Genomic DNA, 22,984 nt, shown 5'->3' with positions numbered 1-22,984 from the left:
ATCTTCCAGGAAGGAGAGGAGTATCCTGATATCAGACCCAAGAATGGGCATATCACCTATCCTACAGAGCATACATGGAGTTTGGATATGGAAATGGACTCCCTTAAAATGATCTGCACATAAGGATTCTTTATAGAGATTTTTCAACTACCCTTGGGGACATGGTACCCTACACGCACAGGTGTAGACAAATATTTTACAAGCTATGCTGGGAATGAGGTGGGGAGAGAAATATGGAGGTTGTTATAGGAAGATAGAAGGTTAAAGGAAGTCTTTGTTTTGGGTTTTTTCCTTTTGTTTTTAAGAAAAATGTTATTTGTCTTCTGACTGGAAGGATCCATTGGAACGAGAACTTGATATTGACCCTGGGAGTGAAGTCCTGGAGAGGGCTGGAGGGAAAAAAATCCCAGGCATAAGGAAGAACAAACCCCAGCTGGGGATGTCTGCTCTTCTCAATAAACCTGCTCTGTCTTCAACTCTTTCTGTGTTTCTTGTACATTTCTCCAATTACCATGTAAATTCCATGATGCCAGGGACTTTTCTGTGTCATTCGCCACAGATTTACAAACACTCAGGGCAGTGTGTAGCACACAGTAGGTACTGACTAAATATTTGTTGAGTAAATGTCTAAAAACAAATTAAAAATGGATACAAATGTAGGTATAGATTTGATTGGGTGGTGGTAAGATAAGGGAATTCCTGCACAAGGGGCTTTTATTTTCTTGAAGTGTGACACTAGTGATGAAGTTTTGGAACACAGGTGAGGTTTGGTGGGGTGAGGTCCAGAGCCAATGACCAAGAAAGGATTCTTGAGATGTCTTAGTTGCAAATGGTGGTTTTATTAAAACACAGGGACAGGACCCAGGGGCAGAAAGAGCTGCTCAGACAGAGGCATGGTTGACTGGGAGCTGAGGAAGGTGAGGACAAAGTGGGTGTCCAGAAGGACTGTCATATGCTAAAGAAGAATTTCAGGATGAGGGAGACCTGGTTATTGTCAAGTCAAAGCTGTTTTTGCCTCTAATGAGGGAAAGCATGAAGACAGTCGGGAGTTTCCTGGAGATATGTTACATTCCTCCTATCACACATCCTTGTCAGTGGGCTTTGGGCTTAGAAGAAATTCAGTTTTATTACATTTCCCTTCCCCTTAGACTCCCTCAATTTTATGGAGGGGAGGGTGATGCTAGGACTTCCGGAAACTGAGGTATGGGTCTCTGGAAGTCAGGCTATTGATGAGAAAGCTTCTTCCTTCCTTGTAAGTCGCTAGGACATTTGTAGATGGAGGGAAACTCCTGTCCTGCAGGACTGGGATCTCTATCAGTTAAGCATCGTTTTTCCTTTAGGGCAGCCAGGAGTGCATGAGGAATGTTACACATATGGCATGGGGAGAGGGTGTAGGGCGCCAGTTTCTGCTTTGTCCTCAGCTTGCCTTCTGCTCCCTCATCCCTAGGACAGGAGCTGGGAGTGAGGTGACATAGTTCAGAAGAGGTGGGGGTAGGGATTGTTGAGGCAAGTCTTGAAGGTGTGAAACGGTCATCCATTAGAGGGAAAGCAAACTCACTGGAGAGACAAGGGAGTTTGAAGCCAGGGTTGAGTATCCACTGGAGAATTGTGGTCAAGTGTTTTAAAGTACAGCAGGTTGGCTCAGCTGTATGATTCCTTCCTGGTTTCTGGTGCATGCCGCTGGCATTGGTAGAATCATTTCTAAAGAAACAAAACAAAAGAGGATAAGCCGTTCTTTCAGAAACGATGATGAATCAAGTTTTGAACATGCTGGGTTTTGAGGCACAGGTGGGACATCAGTGAAATAGCATGAGTAGGTAGTCAGTTACACGGGCCTGGTGGGTAGGAAAGAAACAGATGGTCGTGTATCAGTGGGAGAGATGTTGGCTAGGGAATGGGAGCTGAAACCAAGGGCACAGTTGATATCACTACAAGAGAGGGTAGCTTGGAAGAGAAAGGTTAACTGAACCCCCGGGGAAACCCTGATGGGAAAGTCACATGCATTTCTCAGGCATGCCAATGTTGACATTGTAACTCCTGGGGGCCAGAAGCCATGTCTTTGAGATTCATTCATTCTCTGCCTCTGGCATAGCCTGGGCCACATTGAAGATAATTTTAAAATTCATTCCGATTAGATTTCATTGCACTTTTCATTTACCAGAATCTTGTCATGGTTTGCTAGTGTATCATTTTTTCGAAAAGATTAAAGAAGGACCATTTTACAAATATGAGATGAACGCCTGAAGGGATTTTGTTTAATTCATTCATTAGCTCGGGAACCACTAAGATGTTACCACCACTTCAAGCAAGAATCTCAAGGCAGACACATATACAATCAGTAATACTTAAACAAATTTGCTTTGATAGATGTAAATAGATATGCAAATAGAATGCAAATGGATGCAAAACTGCCTTCTACCAAACGAAAGGGGGTCAACTGTACTTCCAGTGGACAAAATTCATTTACATATAGCTAGACAGGATCATCTGCATCCACATCAATTATGTACAATCTATAGAGTTACAAAATAGCTCAAAGACAAGAAAGGCACAGAATATCCCATAGAATTGGTCAGCCCAGAAGGGTACATGAGACAACACCTGTTTTCCCTTGGAAGACACTATAATCTTTTAGGTTCATTTCAATGTCTTTCGTGATTTTGCCTATGCTTTAAAAGAAAAAAAAGGTACCCTTATCATTCTTATTAGTTTGAAAAAAACTAATAAAATACTAGTCTGTTATAAAATTCACATGGAAGAATGTTCTGGCACTATCACACCCAATTTGGGGTACTAACTGATTAGGAAGATGAGGAAGAATTTGGGAGCCCCTAGGATGAGTCTGTTTCCGGTTGGAATGGGAAACATTTAAGAATCAAACTAAATGATCTCAAATCCACTCTGGAATGAAACAGGTTATAAGGAAAATACAGAAGATGTTGAAATGGACCTGTTGGCTCATTGTGAGCTTTCGTGGTCGAATGGAGACCTCTACTATGATGCTTGTCCTCCATGTCCCACCCGTCCCATACCTGCTATCCTGGCACCAAAGGGCCACCAGACTTTAGGCTCAGTCTGCAGTTCCAAATGGAAACCCTCTGTTCCCACAGTAGTGGACAGGATGACTCTGGTTGCTGGTGGAAGCGTCAGCTGCTTTTGTCCAACAGTTCAAGAGAGGATCAGAAGAGCATAAGGACGATATTGGAAAAAAAAATGCTCGGACGAATTTCCAGAACACAATATTTCTCTTTGCAATTTTTGAGTGTTCTGTAGCCAACCTGCCAAAAAAATGTGAAAACTATAAATACAGAGGTGTGGGAAGGATAAATGAGGACCTGTCACAGTGCCAGCGAAAATAGGGAACTGAGAATCTTCCAGAGATTCAGAGTCAAAGGGGGTTAATATTTACTTAGAAAAGAAGTCGTGGGCACAAGCTCTAGGATGAAATGAAGGCAAGAGAGGCAAGTTAGGGAATCGAGAGAGAGAGAGACTTGAAGATAAAAAAAAGTCAACTTAAAGTCTCATTCCTCATTAAGGAAAGTACAGATCAGAGAAGAGGGGAGAGACTGGGATATAGTTGATCGCCGATTGTGTCTGGCTCTGATTAGAAGCTTTGTATCCACTTTTTCATTTCATGTTGCAGCCTGTTTCCTGGATTCCAGCTTCTATTTCCTATGAAACAGGTACCATCACCAAAGACGAGAGTCAAACATGTAACAGTAGTCAAATCTTTAACAGTGCGGACAACTAACTAACCAAAAGCTGGCCCAGGGACTCCTGCAGAGTCAAGTGTTACACGCCCAGTGCCTGGATCGCGAGGCCATGGTAGGGATCTTGGGAAGGGTTCAGGGTAGGGAGACATACAGCAGGTTCTGGCCAGAGGCTAGTCACCAAACTTTGTGTGGCTGAAGGGGTGTGTACCAGCTGAATGTCAGCTCCCAGATGAAACTGAGGGAAATGTCCTTTGGGAAGGTTTCCCCTGACTCTCTGCCTTTCCTTCGTCCTCCCCAGGGTGTTCCATTAGCATTTGGGGTCTGGGGTCTTGCCTGTTGCTCCTGGCTTTGGTGGGCCACGCCACTGCCACAGCCAGGGCTCCAAGTGGCAGTGCACTGTATGGGGTCTTGACTATTCCCTCCTGACTCTCGGAAGGAAAACAGGCAGCAGGGATTTTCATTCTTTGTTGGCACCTACTCTCTTCAGCAACCCCAAGATCAGTACCCCAGGCTGCACAAGCTCAGGTTCATGTCTTTACCAAATGCCAGCAATAATTTCAGAAAGGAATGACAATGAAGGTAAAAAGCAGTTCAACTACTTGCTCATCTGGACTTCTAGGGCAGGTGGGGTTCCCAGACAACTTTGTTCCGTCGGTCTGGCACCCTTGCCCCCCCTCTCGGTGCCTTGGTGATGAGTGTGGGCCTTGCTGTTTGCGCTGCCTGAATTTGCCCTTGTCGCTTATTAGCACTGTGGCCCTGGGCTAAAAGTCATGCCTCTCAGAGCCAATCGGAATAGCTTATTAGAACTATTGATTCTGGCATAGTGGGCCTGTGCAGAAATCTCTCTTCTTCATCCCTCCTCCTTCTCAGTCTTCCCCTCCTCGACCTCTTCCTCCTCCTTCTTTGATGTGTAAACCAAGGTATTTGGGGAGCAGGGAATGATGTGATGTTTGGGATTTACTTTAAAATATATTCCAGACCTTCCCCCTCCCCAAAAAACAAAAATACAGGCAGTTTGGGGGCAGTAGAAGGAGGAGGGCCTATGAAACAGTTGGGGAAGCAGAGTGATAAGTACTCGGAAGGGCCGGGATCCTTCTGCTCTACACACTTTGGTGTATGCTTGAGAATTTTCATAATAAAAGTAAACAAACAAAGACCAAATAATGAGGCTTTCATTCCCTATATCCAAATGACCACAACAGGGCATAGAATGCACTTTCATAGTTGCTCCCCTGGCAATTTATTCTGATTCTCCAAATAAGATTCCAGCTCTCATCCTACCTGTCATAGTCTCTGGATATTGACTGGGAACGTTTTCCTCAACAAGGCCTTGCCAGGCCCACTGCTAGGGAATGTATTGTTTCAGATTCTGTACTCACGTTTTAAAGATTTTTTTTATTTATTTATCAGAGAGAGTGCGGGGGAGAGAGCGAGCACAGGCAGACAGAATGGCAGGCAGAGGCAGAGGGAGAAGCAGGCTCCCTGCCGAGCAAGGAGCCCGATGTAGGACTCGATCTGAGGACGCTGGGATCATGACCTAGGACGCTGGGATCATGACCTGAGCCGAAGGCAGCTGCTTAACCAACTGAGCCACCCAGGCGTCCCTGTACTCACGTTTTTAAAAAAAGTGACCAGTTTCCCGTTTGCAGTGACTCCAATGCAAGACTCACTGTAAGCCGTTGTCTTGCTGTGTCCCATCCCTTTCTAAGGCCTGCTCATGCTATCTTTGTGAGATCACAGCATTGGGAGGGGCAGCCCAGGCCTGGGCTATTACAGCAAAGCTGCAGTCTGAAGGGCGCGCGTGAGATCTGTGGTTTGAGCTGTCAGAGTCTCACGGAGAAAAAAAAAAGAGAAATGAATCATCATTTGACCATGACATTCCCACTAAAGGGGAGGACAGTGGGAGAAAGAGCAAGGGAAGAGGAAAGAAAAATCTCAAAATAAATGTGGGGTGGATGGCAGGAGGAGGAGGGGGTCTCCTAAATTGGGGGCGGGTGTGGCGATCGAACCAACGCTAGCCACAAACACACGATTCCGCCCATTCTAGAGCGGACTGGACATAAACATGCTCGCACATCTACTTGTAGGCTGCGTTTTGGCGGCCGGTAGCGAGGTGATTCTTTAAGAGCTCTTAGAACCCAAACTTGTGGCCGCCCCGCAGCTGAGCCGAAGTGGAGCTGCGAGCTGCCCAGACGACCCGAGGCTGCCAGCTGACCACCTTCCTCCCTACAGATCGCTGGAGCCAAGCTCAGCGGGGAAGAAGCCACGCTGGCGGGTGCGTGCCCGGGCTAAGGGCAGAAGCCGGGTTCCCACAGAGGCCTCCGCGCCCAGGCGGCTGCAGCGGCGGCGCCCGGGGACTGGAGGCCTGACACCCGGATGCGCCCCCCACTCTGGACAACCGGCCGCAGAAGTAAAGGGCCAGCATCCCGCCACGGCTATGCTTCCCGTGGGACAATCTCGGGAGAAGGTCCTGGAAGAGGTTCGCAGGCCGATTTTCCGAGGGAAAGGGCGAGGTGGGGTGGGAGCGCCCCTGACCCTCCCCGCCCTCCCCTCTCCCGCTCACCCGGCATCACCAGCGGCGGGGCTGCCCTGCGGAAACGTAGGCGAGGTTGTAGTGTCGCCCTCCGCCGTTCGGCGGCAGCATCACCTGCTGGATCGACTGCAGCGGTCCGCGCGCCTCTCTTGGCGGAGGCAGGCGGAGGCGGGCCTGCTGCGTTCTCTTTCATTGGCCCGGCGCGGGCGCTGCCATGTTGGAGGAAGCGGTGTCTTTTGTGCGGTGGAAACACCCTGGCTTCACGCGTAGCGTTGGGGAGCGCAGCCTCCTACCTTTTCTCCTCGCTCTCGAGTGTCGAGTGTCGGTGCTGAGAGGCGGCGGCCGGCGGGATGGAGAGAAGTAAGATCAACCTGCCCAAGGGGCCGGACACGCTCTGCTTCCACAAGGACGAGTTCATGAAGGTGCGCGCCTGGGCTCTGCTCCCCGGAGCCGGCCGTGGGTGGCCTGCCCTCCTTGGCCCTCCGGGGCCTCTCCTCGGGCTTCTCCTGCGGGCTACCTGGGCCATCCCCGCCCCCGACGGGTCCTCGGCGGGGACCTCACTGCACTTCGCAGTGAGTCTCTTGGCCTCGGGTGGGCTAGGTGCAGCCTGGAGAAAGCACTCCTGTGAAATCGTGCACATTGAATGAAAAGGCCTGAAAGTTCAGGGCAAGTGGTTTTGAGCTAAATGTAAAAGCCCTGGACCCGTAAGACCCGCCTCTGGTACCGTGCGGCACAGTCAGACCGCCGCTCCCCCGGCCTGACAGAAGCCTCCCAGTGCCATGTGCCTAGAAGCTCAGCGACTGTGCATTGAACACATCTCTGAACGCACGTACTTACCAGGAATCGGGTCAAAAAGGCACTTAACCTAACGTTTATGCCTGACTTTCGTCTTAAGCTCCCGGAATGAGAAATCTGAAAGACTGTACTGTCCTTACTGGTTCTGGTCCAGTACTACAAAGCATACCAAGCTCCTTTTCTAAAGTTGCCCTACTTCTCTTGGTGAGGTCATCCTGAAGCTGGCAGCAGATAACTGTAGGACATAAACTTACAGAATAGAAATTTAAACTGAAAAGACTTTACTGACAGGAAAGGTTCATCAGACATAGCCTTGAAAATGTCCCAAGGTTTGAATTAGAGCCAGGAGGAGCTTTATCTGTTTTCTGTAATCCCCTGGGTCTGTACTTAAACTATCAAAACGTATATGTTTAATTTCTAAGGATTGGGATTTAGTAGCTGGTTTCAGTGTTAAAAAGTTTTGGCTCTGTAGGTACCTAAAATTCTGAAAAGAGTTTGAATTTCTTACTTTTTTATGGCTTCAAGTCATAATATGTTTTTTTCTTTTTTGGGTTAACCAGCTAGTTCCTTTTTGATACTTGCATTCAGATCACATCTCCCAAACTCTGGCTTTAAAAGTGCTTATGTCTGGATCCTCTGCGGTGTGGCCATATCATTTTTAATATGTAGGGATGTCTAGACGAAGGTATATTGTACTCTTGTTCTGGTATGGTGATGTTAAGCCACTGTAATAAAAGGTGTAAATTGAATGGAGTGTCTGAAGGAGAGCACAGAGTGAATTCTCTGATCCAGAAACGTTTTGTTAACAAAGGACATGTGATGAGGAGAGAGGTCATTGGAAGAAGAAAAGGCACACACACAGACTTAAAGAATCTCAAAGCACGGAAGTCTCTTTAGCTTGTCTGTCTTTGGACTTCATCAGGCTTTCTTTGGGCCTAACACTAGCCATTTTCTCACACTTCCTCGCCCCGCCATCTTTCTCACTCTGAGCTGACAGAATGCCATTGGTCAAAGCAGCTTCGGAAAATAGAAATCTCAAAATAGCAGTTCTAAAGTAGGACTTAGAGGTAGGAAGAGAGCAAACTGGGAAAGTGGCTAGAATGCCAGCAATTCCATATTCTTTCAAGGCTCTGAAATTTCTGAATATAATGTACAATTTGTAGTGTTAATGAACGTGACCCCTTCATACATAGAAGGAAAATACATGGAACAGCTGTTCTGTGTAAAGTGGTATTGATCTTCTATATGGAGCTGGAGATAAAGGTTATTTGCAATTTGTGTTTCCGTCAGAGAGATGTTTTGTTAAGTTACAGTTCCGAGGCAGAAATGAGTGGAGAGCGTGCTGTCGGGGTTGTATTTCTACATAGGTGTCTTGTTTGGCACATTTTGGAATGAGACTGGGATGGTAGAAAGGGAGATGGGGTGGGGCTGCGGGTTGCACCTTGGACACTGCATACATTGAGGGGTCCACGTTGATGCAGTCTTCATGGTAGAGCTGCAGTCAGGTTTACAGCAGGAAGTTGCATGGTCATATCTGTTGAGTTCGAGCTGACTGGTGGCAGGAGACTACTTAAAAAGTCATGTTTATGAGATCTAATGAGAAATAGAAGGGGAAAGGTATGCAAAAGAGGTAGGTGATCAAAGTGCAGGAATGACAGATTGGGAAGGGTCACATGGGGCAGAGGCACTGGCAACATCATACTTTGTCAGCTTAGAAATATGAAAATCCTTTGGGTTGACAGCCAACTAATAGATGAGCAGGACATAAGGTATTGGTAGTAGGGGGAGAAAGTGGCATAACAGATAAATTAGACCATTTACATGGGTGTGCTATTGACATCACATGTAGCCTTCCTCTTCCATCTCAACATATGACTTCATCTCCAGTCGTACAGAAAAATTAGCAGCCATCCCATGGGACCTCCTCCATCCTGCTGATCATAATCCCATTCTTGTATTTGTCCCCTTCTCCTCCTCGCCTGGTATGGGGAGGGGCTCTCCTTCCTCCTGGGGTTCAATCTCCACTCTGGCTCGGAGTCCATGCCCTCCCGCCCTTCCAGGAGCCTGCGAGGATCCTCTCCCCTGCACTTCTTCCTATCACGCGCTCCTGTTTGATCCTCTCCCACTTGAATGCCCCACCTCTAGGTATTGCCCTGTCAGTGTCGCGCATCACAGCCAGTGCTCAGGGGTTGACTTGACTTTCCCACCTTCCACCCTTCAGGCCCTGTCGTTCCACTAAAGAGTTCTTACCAAAACTGTTTCTAAGTCAGCGAACCGGACCTTTCTCGGTCTCCTTACTCGACATCACAGTAGACCAAATGCTCTGCATTGCTTCCTGTCTTTCTTCTACCTCTCTGATGTGTCTCCTGTGCAAAGTCATGCTCCTGGTAGCCACTGAATGCTGATTATGGGCTCAGCCCTGTGTTCCTTTCTTTCCCTAGATGACCTTTTGTGCAGCTTCATGACCACCTATCAGCAGGTAAGGCAGATTCCTGTCTCTGGCCCACACGCCTCCTGAGCACCAGTTCTGTGTATCGGACTTGCTGACCTTTCTTCTCAGATGTGTCTGTGGCCCCTCAGACTCATCAGGTTCAAGACGGAATTCATGAGCACCTCCTCCACTGAAAACCACCTTTCTTATTCTATTGCCTCTCTCAGTAAACACTTCATCCGTTTAGCCTCGAGTCGGGAAACCAGAAGTCAACTCCTACTCTGTCACCTTTCCAAAATCTAGTTTGTCACACCAGGTCCTGTGGATTTCGCTTCCTAAACCTCTTGAGTCCATATACATCTTTCCATCTCTTCTCGTACCTTTGCAGTGCGCCCTTGCCATCACACCGTAGAAGCTTCTCACCCAGTCTCCATGCACCTTCCTTGTCTTTCTGGCCCCTGGTCTACACTGCAGGCAAGCCACTCTTGTCAGAATGCGGATGTGATCTTGTATGTACCAGGTGACTGGTCAGTCCACCGGCTCTTGAAAAACCATTTTCCCACGCACTCGAACGTATTTCAGAGAGAATCAGTCCCCCATGGGGTAGTTTTCCTTGGTAGACAGTTTGTTTCTGCGCTGAGCCAGTCTGCCTCCTTCGAACTTCTCTGTGTCAGTTCCTCTCTGGAACCTGTGGCTTCGTTGGCACCCCGGGTAGGCACATGATGACCTTTTCCATGAGAAGTGAAGGCAGGAGCCCTCTGGACGGTGAATGTATGTACCCTCATGTTCCATAGGTAAAAGAACCATGTGTGGGGGTGGGGGGGTAAGTCCTTGAGGCTCCTCCCTGTTCTAATTGGGTGAACTGGGAATTTTGAGACAGGAAGCAGGTCCTGTGTGTCCTTGTTTGCAGGGAGCATGCATTCTGATGGACAAAACGGAAAAGGGGAAGAATGAGCAGCTGCTCAGATCTGTTTGTACTGTGCTGGCTGATTAGCTGTGACCTGCAGATGTGGGTCCCATCCTCGGCTCTGCTCTCTGCCCGCTTATGTCTGACTTGGGGCAAATTACTCGCCTCTGGCCTTCTGTTTGCTTGTTAGTATAATGAGGTGGTGCTTATCTATGTGATCTTTGCCAGCTCCTCTGAAAAGACTCCAGTCCATCCTGGCTTGCAGATAAGGAAACTGAGGCCTGAGGTGTGATGACTTCCTTTAAAGCCACACAGCTAGTTGGGGCCAATCACAGGCCAGATCTCCTGACCCCCACGCATCAGTCCTTGGAAATTCTACTGTAATATGTTCCTTTCCAGAGGCCACAGGTGGTAACTGAGGGAAGTGGGACAATCAGAACATTAAGAATAGCGCAGAAGATGGCACAATGTCCGCATGCCTTGGCACCTGCATTTCACCAATAGGGCCACCTCTTACCTTAGAAGAAGTTCCCACAGGGCTGGTGATCTGCAGTCAAATGCTCTACCACTGAGCTATACCCCCAGGGCTGGTGATCTGGATGCCTGGCCTGGAGCTTAGCTACGGTAAACGGGACCAGAGGGAAGTGATGGCTGTCTGAGGTGGACTTCGTTGACGGGGGCGGGAGATAGCAGCTGACAGAGGAGGAAGAGGGAAGAGTGACAGACAGCAGATAGCCGCAGGCCCACAGGTCAGCCACTGTTGCTCCGGGTCGCCCATCCCCAGGAGCCGTCTTCGTATCACAGGAGCTGACTGCTTACCCTGTGGGTTCTTAGTTCGATGTCACGTCTTGATGACAAGATTCCATTCTCTTCCACATCAGTTTGAGACAGACATCTTAATGAAATTCTAATTAGCCAAATATGGAATGTAAGCCTGGAACTCATTTTATAGAGAAATTTTCTTATGTGAACTACTTTCCCTGATGATAGAGGAGTTGTGACGATGTAACATCAGATAAAGTTTATCTGATTGGCACTTGTAAGAAGGGTTCCCGGCAAAAAAGAACTGTTTTTTTGTTGTTGTTGTCCTCCCTTTTGATCTTTCCTTTCCATTCCTTTTCTTTTTTTTTTGTCTTGTGAGCGGTCATCTGATTTATAAAAAGATGCAACAAAAAGTAAAATGGTACAAGATAATCAGTTTCAAAACATAAAAAAGTGAGTGTCTTTAGCCATAGCTCAGAACAGAGGAACTGGGTAAGGAGAATTGCTTGTATGAACTGGCAACAGGAAAAGTTGGTAAAGGAGAGCTGAGGAACTCTATTAAGACATAGGAGTGAGGGGCTCTGTCATCATCTGGCATTCGCTCATTGTCGTCTATATGGTTAGAGATGTCCATGATGGGAACTCCAGCAATCTTCTGGGTCTGGGTCAGCTGATGCCACAGTGTAACACTCTGAATTACTTCCGTACTGAGCAGTCATCTGCATGGTTTGTCTTGTGTGTACGTGGTAATTGTTTGAATCTTGGCTCTTTCGCAATCCTTAGAGCCTCTTGATACTTGCACCCCGGTTTCTCAGTTTCAGCCATTACACAGTCAGTTGTACAACTGGTACACTTGGCACACAGCCCGTCCATCATTGACCGGTCAAGTTTGGCCTAAATAGAAAAGTTGATAAAGTCGGTACCAACCAGGATGTGGTAAGTCGGCCCAGCTGTGTGTTTATATTGGAAAAAGCAGGAGGGATGTTGGGGGACTTCTCTTTCCTTGAGTGCATGGGATCCTTCTTTTCTTTCTTTTTAGGTTTTAATCTGTCCTTCTCTCGGAGAAGGATCTCAGAGCTAAGCATTCGCTTCCCGGTCACATACTTGCTTGCTTTCTCTTGCTTCCCCATGTTCACACCATGCCCATTTCTCCTTGCTTTTGATTTTCTAATTCACTCTTTGTAGTACCATAAAACTTATTTAAATAAAATGTTGGCCTACTAAGTTATTGATTATTAGTAAGTTCTTTGTTCAAAATTTGAGAGCAAGAAGTATTATGTAAATATATCTTTTTGTTATTTAACTAGTCTTACAACATTTAGCATCAAATTTCTTGAAACATTTAAACAAATTAATCACAAACTGGGGCTTGGGCTCTTTCTTTCTTTCTTTTTCTTTTTTTTTTTTTTTTAAGTAATCTCTATACCCAACATGGGACTTGAACTCACAACCCTGAGATCAGGACCTGCACGCTCCAGTGACTGAACGAGCCAGGTGCCCTTTGGGCTTTTTGTTTTTAAGTTCCTCAGGTGAGGGGGTGCCTTAGTGGCTCAGAGGGTTAAGCTTCTGCCTTCAGCTCAGGTCATGGTCTCAGGGTCCTGGGATCGAGCCCTGCATGGGACACTCTGCTCAGCGTGGAGCATGATTCCATCCCTCTCTGCCTACTTGTGATCTCTCTCTCTGTGTCAAATAAATAAATAAAATCTTTAAAAAAAAAAGTTCCTTAAGTGATTCTAATGTGTGACCAGTGTTGAGAACTCTAGCACTGGATAATTCCTTTAAATAGCTCAAGAAATTAATTTTGAAAAGCAAACTAAAAGCCTACATAGGTTATGATTGGTGTTAAATTGAGGGGAAAAAAGAGATAAAGAGAAGAAATCAGCTGGAACAGAGTTTAATTAGGTACTCAAATATTTGTTAGATGGATAAATACATTTGCAGAATGTAAGGTTTGTTTTTTTTTTTCTTGTCTCTTCATAAATATGTCAAATGAGTATATAAATTCAACAAAGGAGTTTGATATAAAATTGATTAAAATGTTAGAACAGAAGCTTTTTAGAATTTCAGTGTTACTATTTCATGATGCTTTTAAGATGATCTCTCTGTAGATGGTGGAAAGATCTTGTTAGCATATGTTTTTAATTTCTCAAGCTTGAATAATTTAGTCACTGAACAAACATTTAGAATGAGTTTTGGGAGACACAAGTCCTAGATTATGTCCCCACCTAGCTGGGTCAGAGATTTGAGAGCAGGGGCTGGAGGGAAGAGCTCCAAGGACATTTTTGTATACATGCTGATACCTTGGGCAGGAACACTCTTCCCACACTTCTTGTGCCTAGCTCCTTTGTGTCATTTGGATCTCAACTCATTGTTCTATATTTCCTGGTTCATCCAAGTTAAAATACATCCCATTTGTCACTCAGACCTTTACTGTGTCCTGTTTTCTTTTTAGCTGTGATCACTATTCATTAATCGCTATTTGATCACTGTTCATTAATATAATGTTTGTTTACATATTTATTTTCTCATTTCTGCATTAGAATATCTGCACCTTAAAAGCAGAGACCTTGTCTTGTCTTTTCTTTTCATGACTGTGTCCCCAGGTCTTAGAGCAGAGCTGGAGTTGCATGATAAATATTTGAGGAATATTTATGGGATATACAGGGACATTTATTCATCTCTGTTGTCCATTGTTTTCAAGAATGGTTGGAAACACACACATACGTGAGCTCACACAAACTTTCTATGTCTTTCAACCCCTATGTAGTGTGCAGATTAGTGCTTAACTATTTTGGTTTTTTGTCTCGATGAAATGGGACATGTTTCGGGGCAGAGCTCATAAATTTCATATGTCCTCTTAGGACTTCTCATCATTACAGAGTGATGGTTCTGGGGGATTCTGCTTATCGTGGAGATAGTATATAGTGATTTTATAAGTCCATGTATCTGGGAAGGAGTGTTTTACTTCTTGGCAGCTTAGAGAACTTCAATCTTTCCAAATTTCATGTAATTTTCATAGCATTAAAGCTACTAATTTCAGATTATTGGTAAGTTTTAAATGATTAATTCCCAGGTTACTTTGAATTAGTCTTTGTTTGCCATCCCTGATTGCAGCTAGTTAGTAAAGTAGCTAAACTTTTAAACTCTACTTGGTTTTAATTTTGAGTGATGTCACTGCTTCTCTCATGGTTAATGGTTCTTAATTACCTGCAGCTTGTCTGGTTTGCTCATTTATTTTCCTGTGTTCCAACACCTCTTGTGATCTCCCAACTTCTGGCCTTTTGGGGGATTTGTACTTTAACTGGGTTCAGACAGGAAATACCCCTGAGTACAAAGAGAAGATATTTTTCTTCTAACTTCACTATCTGCTATTATTAATGTATTACATTGTTGTGGTACATGTGTTACAACTGATGAACCAGCATTGATACAGTATTAATTAAAATCCATGGTTTACATTAGGGTTCACTCCTCTTTCTATAGTTCTGTGGGTTTTGACAAATGTATAATGTTATTTACCTACTGTTGGTATCTTACAGCCTAGTTTCATTACCTTGAAAACCCCTGTACCTCATCTATTTGTTTCTTCTCCTCTCTCTGCACCCTCCTCGCTCACCCCTCAGCCCGGGATCTTTTTACTGTCTAGAGTTTTACCTTTTCAGAGGCACCTGGCTGGCTTAGTTGCTAGGGCATCTGACTCTTGATCTCGGGGTTGTGAGTTCTAGCCACCACATTGGGTATAGAGATGACCTAAAAAATAAATAAAAATAAAAATGTTGGTTAATTTTTACCTTTTCCAGAATGCCATAGAGTTGGAATCATATAGTATTTAGCCTTTGAGACTGGTCTTTCACTTAGCAAAATGCATTTAAGGTTCTTCGAAGTCTTGTGGCTTAATAATTCATCTTTTAATTGTCGAATAATCCATTGTGTGGGTGTGGCACAGTGTACCTGTTCACCTACTGAAGGATATTTGGATTGCTTCCAAGTTTTGGTACTTCAGAGAATAAAGCTGCTGCAAACATCCATGTGCAGGTTTTTGTGTGGACACTAGTTTTAAGCTCTTTTGGGTAAATACAAAGTAGCACAATTACTGATCTTATAGTGAGAATGTGTTTAGTTCTGTGAGAAACTGCCAAGCTGTCTCACACAGTGCCTCCCATTTTGCATTCTGACCAAACAGTGAATGAGAGTTCGGTTGTCCCAAATCCTTGCTAGCATTTGGTATTACTAGTGCTTTGGATTTTTTATATTCTACGTGATATGTAATAGTACCTTGTTTAAATTTGCAATTTCTTTGGGGCACCTGGGTGGCTCAGTGGGTTAAGCCTATGCCTTCGGCTCAGGTCATGATCTCAGGGTCCTGGGATCAAGCCCCACATCAGGCTCCCCGCTCAGTGGAGAGCCTGCTTTCCCCCCTCTCTCTGCCTGCCTCTCTGCCTACTTGTGATCTCTCTCTCTGTCAAATAAATAAATATTTAAAAAATTGCAATTTCTTAATGACATACAAAGTTGAGCATCTTTTCAGATCCTTTTTTTTCTTTTTTAAAGATTCTATTTATTTATTAACAGCACAAGCACACGGAGAGGTAGCAGCAGGCAGCGGGAGAGGGAAAAAAGCAGGCTCCTCGCTGAGCCGGGGGCCCAATGTGGGGTTCAGTCCCAGGGCCTGAGCTAAAGGCAGATGCTTAACTGACTGGGTTTCCCAGCCACCGCTCTTTTCACATTTTTAAATTAGGTTTGATTTCTTGTTGCTACTAAGACATCTTTATATTATATTTCTTATTTTAAGTCCTTTACCATGGATGTGTTTTGCAGATATTTACTCTGTGACTGGTCTTTTCATTCTCTCTCTCTCTCTCTCTTTTTTTTTTTTTTAAGATTTTACTTATTTATTTGTCAGAGAGAGAGCGAGCGAGAAGGAGCACAGGCAGTCAGAGTGGAAGGCAGAGTCAGAGGGAGAAGCAGGCTCCCTGCGGAGCAAGGATCCCAATGTGGGACTCGATCCCAGGACGCTGGGATCATGACCTGAGCCGAAGGCAGCTGCTTAACCAACTGAGCCACCCAGGTGTCCCGTCTTTTCATTCTCTTAACAGTGTCTTACAGAGAAGTTTAATTTTAACAAAGTCCCTCTCATCAATTTTTTCTTTCGTAGATCATGCTTTTGGTTTTATATCTGAAAAGTCATTGCCAAATCCAAGGATCCCTACATTTTTTCTTATGTCATCTTTAAGAAGTTTTGCATTTTATGTTTAGGTTTTGTGAAAGGTGTGAAAAGTTTGTTTTTATTCTTTTTATTTGTTTGTTTTTTCTTATCAATGTCCCATTGTTCAGTTCCATTTGTTGAAGACTGTCCTTGCCATTGAGTTGCCTTTGCCTGTGTGTGTGGATGTTTTTCTGGGCTCTCCACTCTGTTCCAAGCACCTGTCTCTTGCCAGGCACCTTCTGTCTTAATCACTATAGCTTTAATAGTAAGTCTTGAGATTGGGTGGTGGCAATCCTCAATTTCCTTTTTTTCCCCGCTCTTTAATATTTTGTTGACTACTCTGGGACTCTTGGTTTTCCAGTTTTCCATGCAAATTTTAGAGTCAACATGTTGGTATCCACAGAATAACTTCCTGGCATTTTGATTGGGATTGCATTGAGTCTGTCGATCAGTTTGGGAAGAACTGACCTCTCAACAGTATTGAGTGTTCTTCCCCAAGATTATGGACTTTCTTTCCACTTCACATCTTACCTTGCTTGTTGTCTTTCATCAGAATTGTATACTTTTTCTCACATAGATCTTGTGCATATTTCGTTAGATTTGCACCTAAGTATTAATTTTTTTTGGTATGCTAATGTAAATGGTCTTGTGTTTTTAACTTCAAATTCCACTTGTACATTGCTGGTATATACGAAAGCAATTGACTTTTTAAATTTTTTAATTAAAATTCAATCTCATTAACATATAGTGTACCTTTAGTTTCATGGTTAGAATTTCGTGATTCATTGGTTGCATACAACACCCAGAGCTCATCCCAACAAGTGCCCTCCTTAATAACCCTCACCCAGTTACCCCAACTTTCCCCTCTCCAGTAACCCTCAGTTTGTTTCCTGTAGTTAAGTCTCTTGTGATTTGCCTCCCTGTCTGTTTCTATTTTTCCTTCCCTTCTCCTATATTCATCTGTTGTTTCTTAAGTTCCACATGTGACTGAAACTATATGGTATTTGTCTTCCTCTAGTTCCATCCATGTCCTTGCAAATGGCAAGATTTTGTTCTTTTTGATGGCTGAGTAATGTGTGTGTGTGTGTGTGTGTGTACACCACATCTTCTTTATCCATTCATCTGTTGATGGACATCTGGGCTCTTTCAATAGTTTGACTATAAACATTGGGGTGCTTTTGCCCCTTCAAATCAGTTTGTGTACTTTGCATAAACATCTAATAGGGCAATTGCTAAGTCGTTGGGTTGTTACATTTTTAACTTTTTGAGGAGCCTCCATACTGTTTTCCAGAGTTGCATTCCCACCAACAGTGTAGGACAATTCCCCTTTCTCCACATCCTTGCCAACATCTGTTGTTTCCTGACTTGTTAATTTTAGCCATTTTGACTGATGTAAGGTGGTGTCTCATTGTGGTTTTGATTTGTATTTCCCTGATGCTGAGTGATGTGGAGCCCTTTTTCATGTGTCTGTTGGCCATTTGGATGTCTTCTTTGGTCTGTTCATGTCTTCTGTCCATTTCTTGAGTGGATTTTTTTGTTTTTTGGATGTTGAGTTTGATAAACTCTTTATAAATGTTGAATACTGGCCCTTTGTCTGATACATCATTGGAAAGCAATTGACTTCTGTATTTTAACTGTGTATCATGCAATCTTGCTATAATCACTTGACTAGTTTCAGGAGGGTGTGGGTGTGGGGTGTGAAGTCTTTGTATTTTCTGTAGACAGTCATGTCATCTGTGAACAAAGTTTTATTCTTTCCCAGGTTGTATACTTTTTGTTTCCTTTTCTTACCTTATTTCATTAGTTTGGCCTTCCAGTATAGTATTGAATAGTAGTAGTAGGAGGGATATCCTTGCCTTGATTCCCTGTCTTCTATTTTCTCAGTATTAATATCATGTTAGCTGTGGATTTTTGGAGACATTCTTATCAAGTTGAGGAAGTCCTCCTATTCCTAGTTTCCTGAGGGTTAATAATGAAGAGGTGTGGATTTTGTTAAATGCTTTTTTTCCTCCCTTCATTGATATGATCATGTGATTTTTTTTCTGTTGATATGATGGATCACATTGATTTTCTAATGTTGCATACCTGGAATAAATCCTACATGATCGGGGTGTATAATTTTTTAATATAGTGTTTGCTTTTATTTGATAATTTTTGTTGAAGGTTTTTGTGTCTGTGTTCATGAGAGATACTAGTTTGTAGTTTCTTTTCTTGTAGTATTGGTTTTGGTGTCAGGGTAATAATGATCTCCTAGAATGATTTAGAAAGTATTCCTTGTAGTTTTACTTTCTGGAAGAGATTTTAGAGAATTGTGTAGTATTCCATAAATGTTTGGTTGAATTTACAGTGATTGGGATTGTTAGCAGTAGCCCTCCCTTCTTTCATCTGATATTAGTAATTTATGTCTTTTACCTTTTTTTCTTTGTTTGCCTGGCTAAGGGTGTATCTGTTTTATTGATGTTTTCAAAGAAACAGACTTGGGGTTTATTGATTTAAAAAAAAAATCCTGGTTTTAATTACATTGATTTCTGCTCTAATTTTTATTTTTTTCTACTTCCTTTAGGGTTTTTTTTTTTTATGATTTTATTTGAGACAGAGAGAGTCCGTGAGAGAGGGAATACAGGCAGGAGGAATGGGAGAGGGAGATGCAGCCTCCCTGAGCAGGAAGCTCTGATGCAGGGCTCTGTCCCAGGACCCTAGGACCATGTCCTGAGCCAAAGGCAGATGATTAACCAACTGAACCACCCAGGAGCCCCTCCTTACTTTAGATTTGATATTTGTCGTTGTTGTCTAAAATGGAAGCTTAGATTATTGACTTTAATCTTTTTTTTTCTAATATTTGCATTCAGTACTGTATTTTCCCTTTAAGCAGCATTCCACACATTTTGCTACATTGTATTTTGTTGAGACTGGTCTCCTGTCATTTAGAAGTGTGTCATTTAATCTCCATGTATTTTGGACTTCTTCAGCTATCTTCTGTTACTGATTTTTAATTCCATTGTGGTCTGAGAACATACTTGGTATAATTTTTATTTTTAAAAATTTGTTGTGTTTTGTGGCCCAGAATTATTCTGTCTTGATGAGTGTTCCATATGAGCTTAAGAATGTGTGTTGCACTATTACTGGGTGAAATTGTCTGTGTATGTCTGTTGTACGGTAATTGATGGTGGTGTTGAGTGTGCCATGTCTGGACTGAATGTCCACATCTGTCAGATCCTTGTTGCCCTGCTGCTGGATCAGCCCATTACTGATGGAGAAGTGTTGAAGTCACCAGCTGTGATAATGGAATTGTTTATTTCTCCCTGCAGTTCTGTTAGGTTGTGTCTCACCTGTGTTGATCAGGCACACATACGTTAAGGATAATTGTGTCTTCTTGGTCAGTCGATTTCTTTATCATTATGTAATGCTGCTCTTTATGCCTGATAGTTTTCCTTCTCTGAAATCTGCTTTGTTTGAAATTCATGTAGCTACTCCATTGTTCCTGTGATTAGTGTTACTTTGGATTTTTTTTAATGTATCCTAGCATTTAACTTGTTGATATTTAAGTTGTTTCATTTTTCATCAAAATATAATTCACAAAGCATAATAGTTGCCATTTGAAAGTGTACTCTTCTCTGGTTTTTAGTATATTTCATGTGTATATGGTACATACGTCACTTCTGTCTAATTCCAGAATGCTTCCATCACCCGAAAAATAAACCTCTTAGTTCCAATTCTCCCCTCGCCTTATTCCCTGGCAATCATGAATCTACTTTCTGTTTTTATGGATTTGCCTTTTCTGGAACATCTCCTATCAGTGGAATTGTATGACACGTGACCTCTTGTGTCTGGCTTCCTTTAACCTGAGAGTAGAATGTTTTCAGACTTACTCGTGTTGTAGCATGTAACAGTTTATTCCTTTTTATGGTTATGTAAGAGGCTCTTCCACATTTTATGTATCCATTCATCAGTTGATGGATGTTGAGTATATACTCATTTGGCTGTTACGAGCAGCGCTGCTGTGCACATTCATGTACAGGTTGTGGCAGGAACATCTGTTGTCAGTTCTGTCGGTGTCATACCCCTAGACGTAGAACTGCTGGGTAATTGTACGTGTGTAACTTCTTGAGGAGCTACCGAGCTGTTTGCTGCCTTAGCCACACTATTTTACATTCTCACCGACAATACAGGAGGGTTCCCGCTTCTCCGCCTTCTTGCCAGCACTTTTCTTCTTCTTTTTTTTTTCTTTTTCTTTTTCTTATTTTACCATAGTTGTCCTAGTGGGTGTGACGTGGCATCTGCATGTGCTTTTGATTCACATTTCCCCCATTACTAAGGATGTCGAACATCCCGACATGTGCTCTTGACTGTCTGTGTATCATCTTTGGAGAAATGTCTATTCAAAAGTCTTTGGCTTGTTTTTAAATTAGGTTATTTGTCCTTTTGTTGTTGAGTTCTAAGAGTATATTTGCATATTCTGTTTATTAGGTCCTTGTCAGACAAATGATTTGCAGATACTCTCTCCCATTCTGTGGGTTGTCTTTTCACGTTCTCCGTAGTGTCCTTTGACACATGAAAGTTTTTATTTTGATCAAGTTCAGCTTATCTAATATTTCTTATTGCTTTGTGTATCATGTCTAAGAAAGCTTTTCCCAATCCAAAGTCATACAGATTTTCACCTGTTTTCTCTGAGTGTTACAGTTTTTACTCTTACATTTAAATCTTTGATCCATTTTGAATTATATTTTTGTGTATGTGTGAAGTTGCTCTTCCAAGTTCATCCTTTTGCATGTAGATATTCACTTGTCCCAGTAGTAGGCACTCAAAAAGACTGTTTTCCCCCCATTAAATGGTCTTGGCATCCTTGTGAAAAATCAGTTGACCATAAATGTATGGGTTGTAAATACTTTCTTTTTGAATACTTGGGAAATCTACACTATAAAGTAAAACCATTCCTAAAGTAGTAAAACCATTCTTGGTTAAGTGAAATGGGTCTCTATTATGGCATTGAGAGTTTGGGTTTGCTTTTCACAGCAAACGCTGCCTAACCCAGTATTCACAGATGTTCCGAGTTATTTAGTCATGTGTGTTATGCAGCTTTTGTTTATCTGAGAACAAATGCATAAATGGTAAGTTGAGTACTAATATTACCTAATAGCATTTGTTCACTGAGGCTAAGTTATATGATTTATTTATTTATTTAAGATTTTATTTGAGAGTGAGAGAGTGTGGGAGCAGGAGGAAGGGACAGAGGGAGAAGCAGGCTCCTTGCTCAGCAGAGCGCCTGATGTGGAACTCAAACCCAAGAGACTGGGATCATGACCTGAGCCAAAGGCAGAAGCTTAACCAACTGAGCCACATAGGCACCCCAGTTATACAATTTAGAATGCCATCATGAAGTTCAAGAACTTCAACAATGTGTAACTGAGGCAGGGAAAGTGATCGCCCTAAAGGTATACAGTTGGTGAGTAGGATGGCCAGGATTATGAACCGAGACCCCCTCCCGTGATGTACTACATAACTATGATGTAAGGTCTGAGATGTTCTCTGGAGAGAAAGGTCCAGGCTAATTTGGTCACCAGTGTAAGAAGCAGGTGGCTTTCTGTAGATGACTGTGAAATTACGGTTTGGTATGAAGTCCTTCTCTCCGACACTAGCAGGGTCAGTCTTTGGTTGATTAACTAAGAAAGTCAGTTTAAACAAGTACTCTTAGGGAATGGTACATACAGTTTTTAGCATTTTATTTGGAAAAAATATATGTACATTTATTCTCCATTGAAACAGTGCCAGGTCTTTTCTCTGGAAACTGGCCTGCAGATTAGATTTCTGAGTTATCACAGCACTCGGGTCGCTCAATAGGTTAGGCATCTACCTTCGGTTCAGGTCATGACACCGGGGTCCTGGGATGGAGTCCCGCATTGGGCTCCCTGTACAGTAGGGAATCTCCTTCTCCCATTGCCCCTTTCCCTGCTCATATTGTCTTTCTGTGTCTCAAATAAATAAAAAGAATCTTTTTTAAAAAAGCTTTCTATGTTGTCTTTTTTTTGCATTCAGTTTCAGAATCCTGTGATCACTCCCTCCCTACCTGGTACGTGGTCATCTCACCCATACCTAACTTAGCAAAAATTTTCTTATTGATTTCTTTGTATCAAATCTTTCCAAAGTAGCTGTGTTAGTTTTCAAAAGAACAGTGATTTTTTTTTTTGGCAGTCATATTTTGTTGGTTTACATAGTGTTTAATGAAGCTATATAATTACGAAGTAAGTGTAGGTGTCCTTAAGTAGTTTGGGAATCATCACATTTGATTCTTGCTGACTAAACAGGTCATGGAGTAGCAGAGTCACCGGGGAAGTAGATAGTAATTTATTGCCTCTAAGCATATAAGCCTACCGGGGTACCAGGTACAGCGACCTGGGATTGGGAGGGTACTCACAACCCCAGGCTTCTCCCTGAGGAGCAAACGGTTTGAGCCCCACTTCTGGCACTCCAACTTTCAAGACATACATCTAAGAGACAAGACCCCAAAACATCCAGCTTTGAAAGCCATCAGAGCTTGCACCCATGAGACCCACAAGGCTATAGCAAACTGAGAAAGAGTTCTTAAAGCAGTCGCGCCTGTAGACTGACCCACCCTGGAACTCAGCACAGAAGCAGCAGA

General features: G+C 43.3%; 1 protein-coding gene, 1 long non-coding RNA gene and 1 pseudogene across 8 annotated transcripts in view; 1 reads left to right on the top strand and 2 right to left on the bottom strand.

The window, feature by feature from the left end:
• Positions 1-819: 819 nt before the first annotated feature.
• Positions 820-6,409, bottom strand: LOC309856290. Its single transcript, XR_014307141.1, has 3 exons — positions 6,277-6,409; positions 3,033-3,278; positions 820-1,701 (listed from the first exon to the last, which is right to left on the bottom strand). It is a non-coding gene; the product is annotated as an uncharacterized lncRNA (long non-coding RNA).
• Positions 6,410-6,563: 154 nt separating this feature from the next.
• Positions 6,564-22,984, top strand: part of LOC309856284 (conserved oligomeric Golgi complex subunit 2-like) — a 33,588-nt gene continuing 17,167 nt past the window's right edge. For 4 of the 6 annotated variants that reach the window (XR_014307130.1, XM_082717229.1, XM_082717228.1 and 1 more), the window contains exon 1: positions 6,564-6,668. Coding sequence is in view for 4 of the 6 variants with exons in the window: in XM_082717229.1 (XP_082573355.1) it covers positions 6,597-6,668 (72 nt within the window). In the remaining 2 variants the exon portion in view is untranslated. The remainder of the gene's footprint in view (positions 6,669-22,984) is intronic. The other 2 variants (XR_014307131.1, XM_082717226.1) reach the window with 2 other exon arrangements.
• Positions 11,462-12,537, bottom strand: LOC309855992 (rRNA-processing protein FCF1 homolog pseudogene; annotated as a pseudogene). Its single transcript has one exon. The product of its transcript is annotated as an rRNA-processing protein FCF1 homolog pseudogene (transcript).

Source organism: Mustela nivalis (assembly GCF_964662115.1).
Source record: "Mustela nivalis genome assembly, chromosome: X".
Taxonomy (NCBI): domain Eukaryota; kingdom Metazoa; phylum Chordata; class Mammalia; order Carnivora; family Mustelidae; genus Mustela; species Mustela nivalis.
Note: the sequence above shows the minus strand (reverse complement) of the source record. Positions and strands in the feature narration are given on the sequence as shown.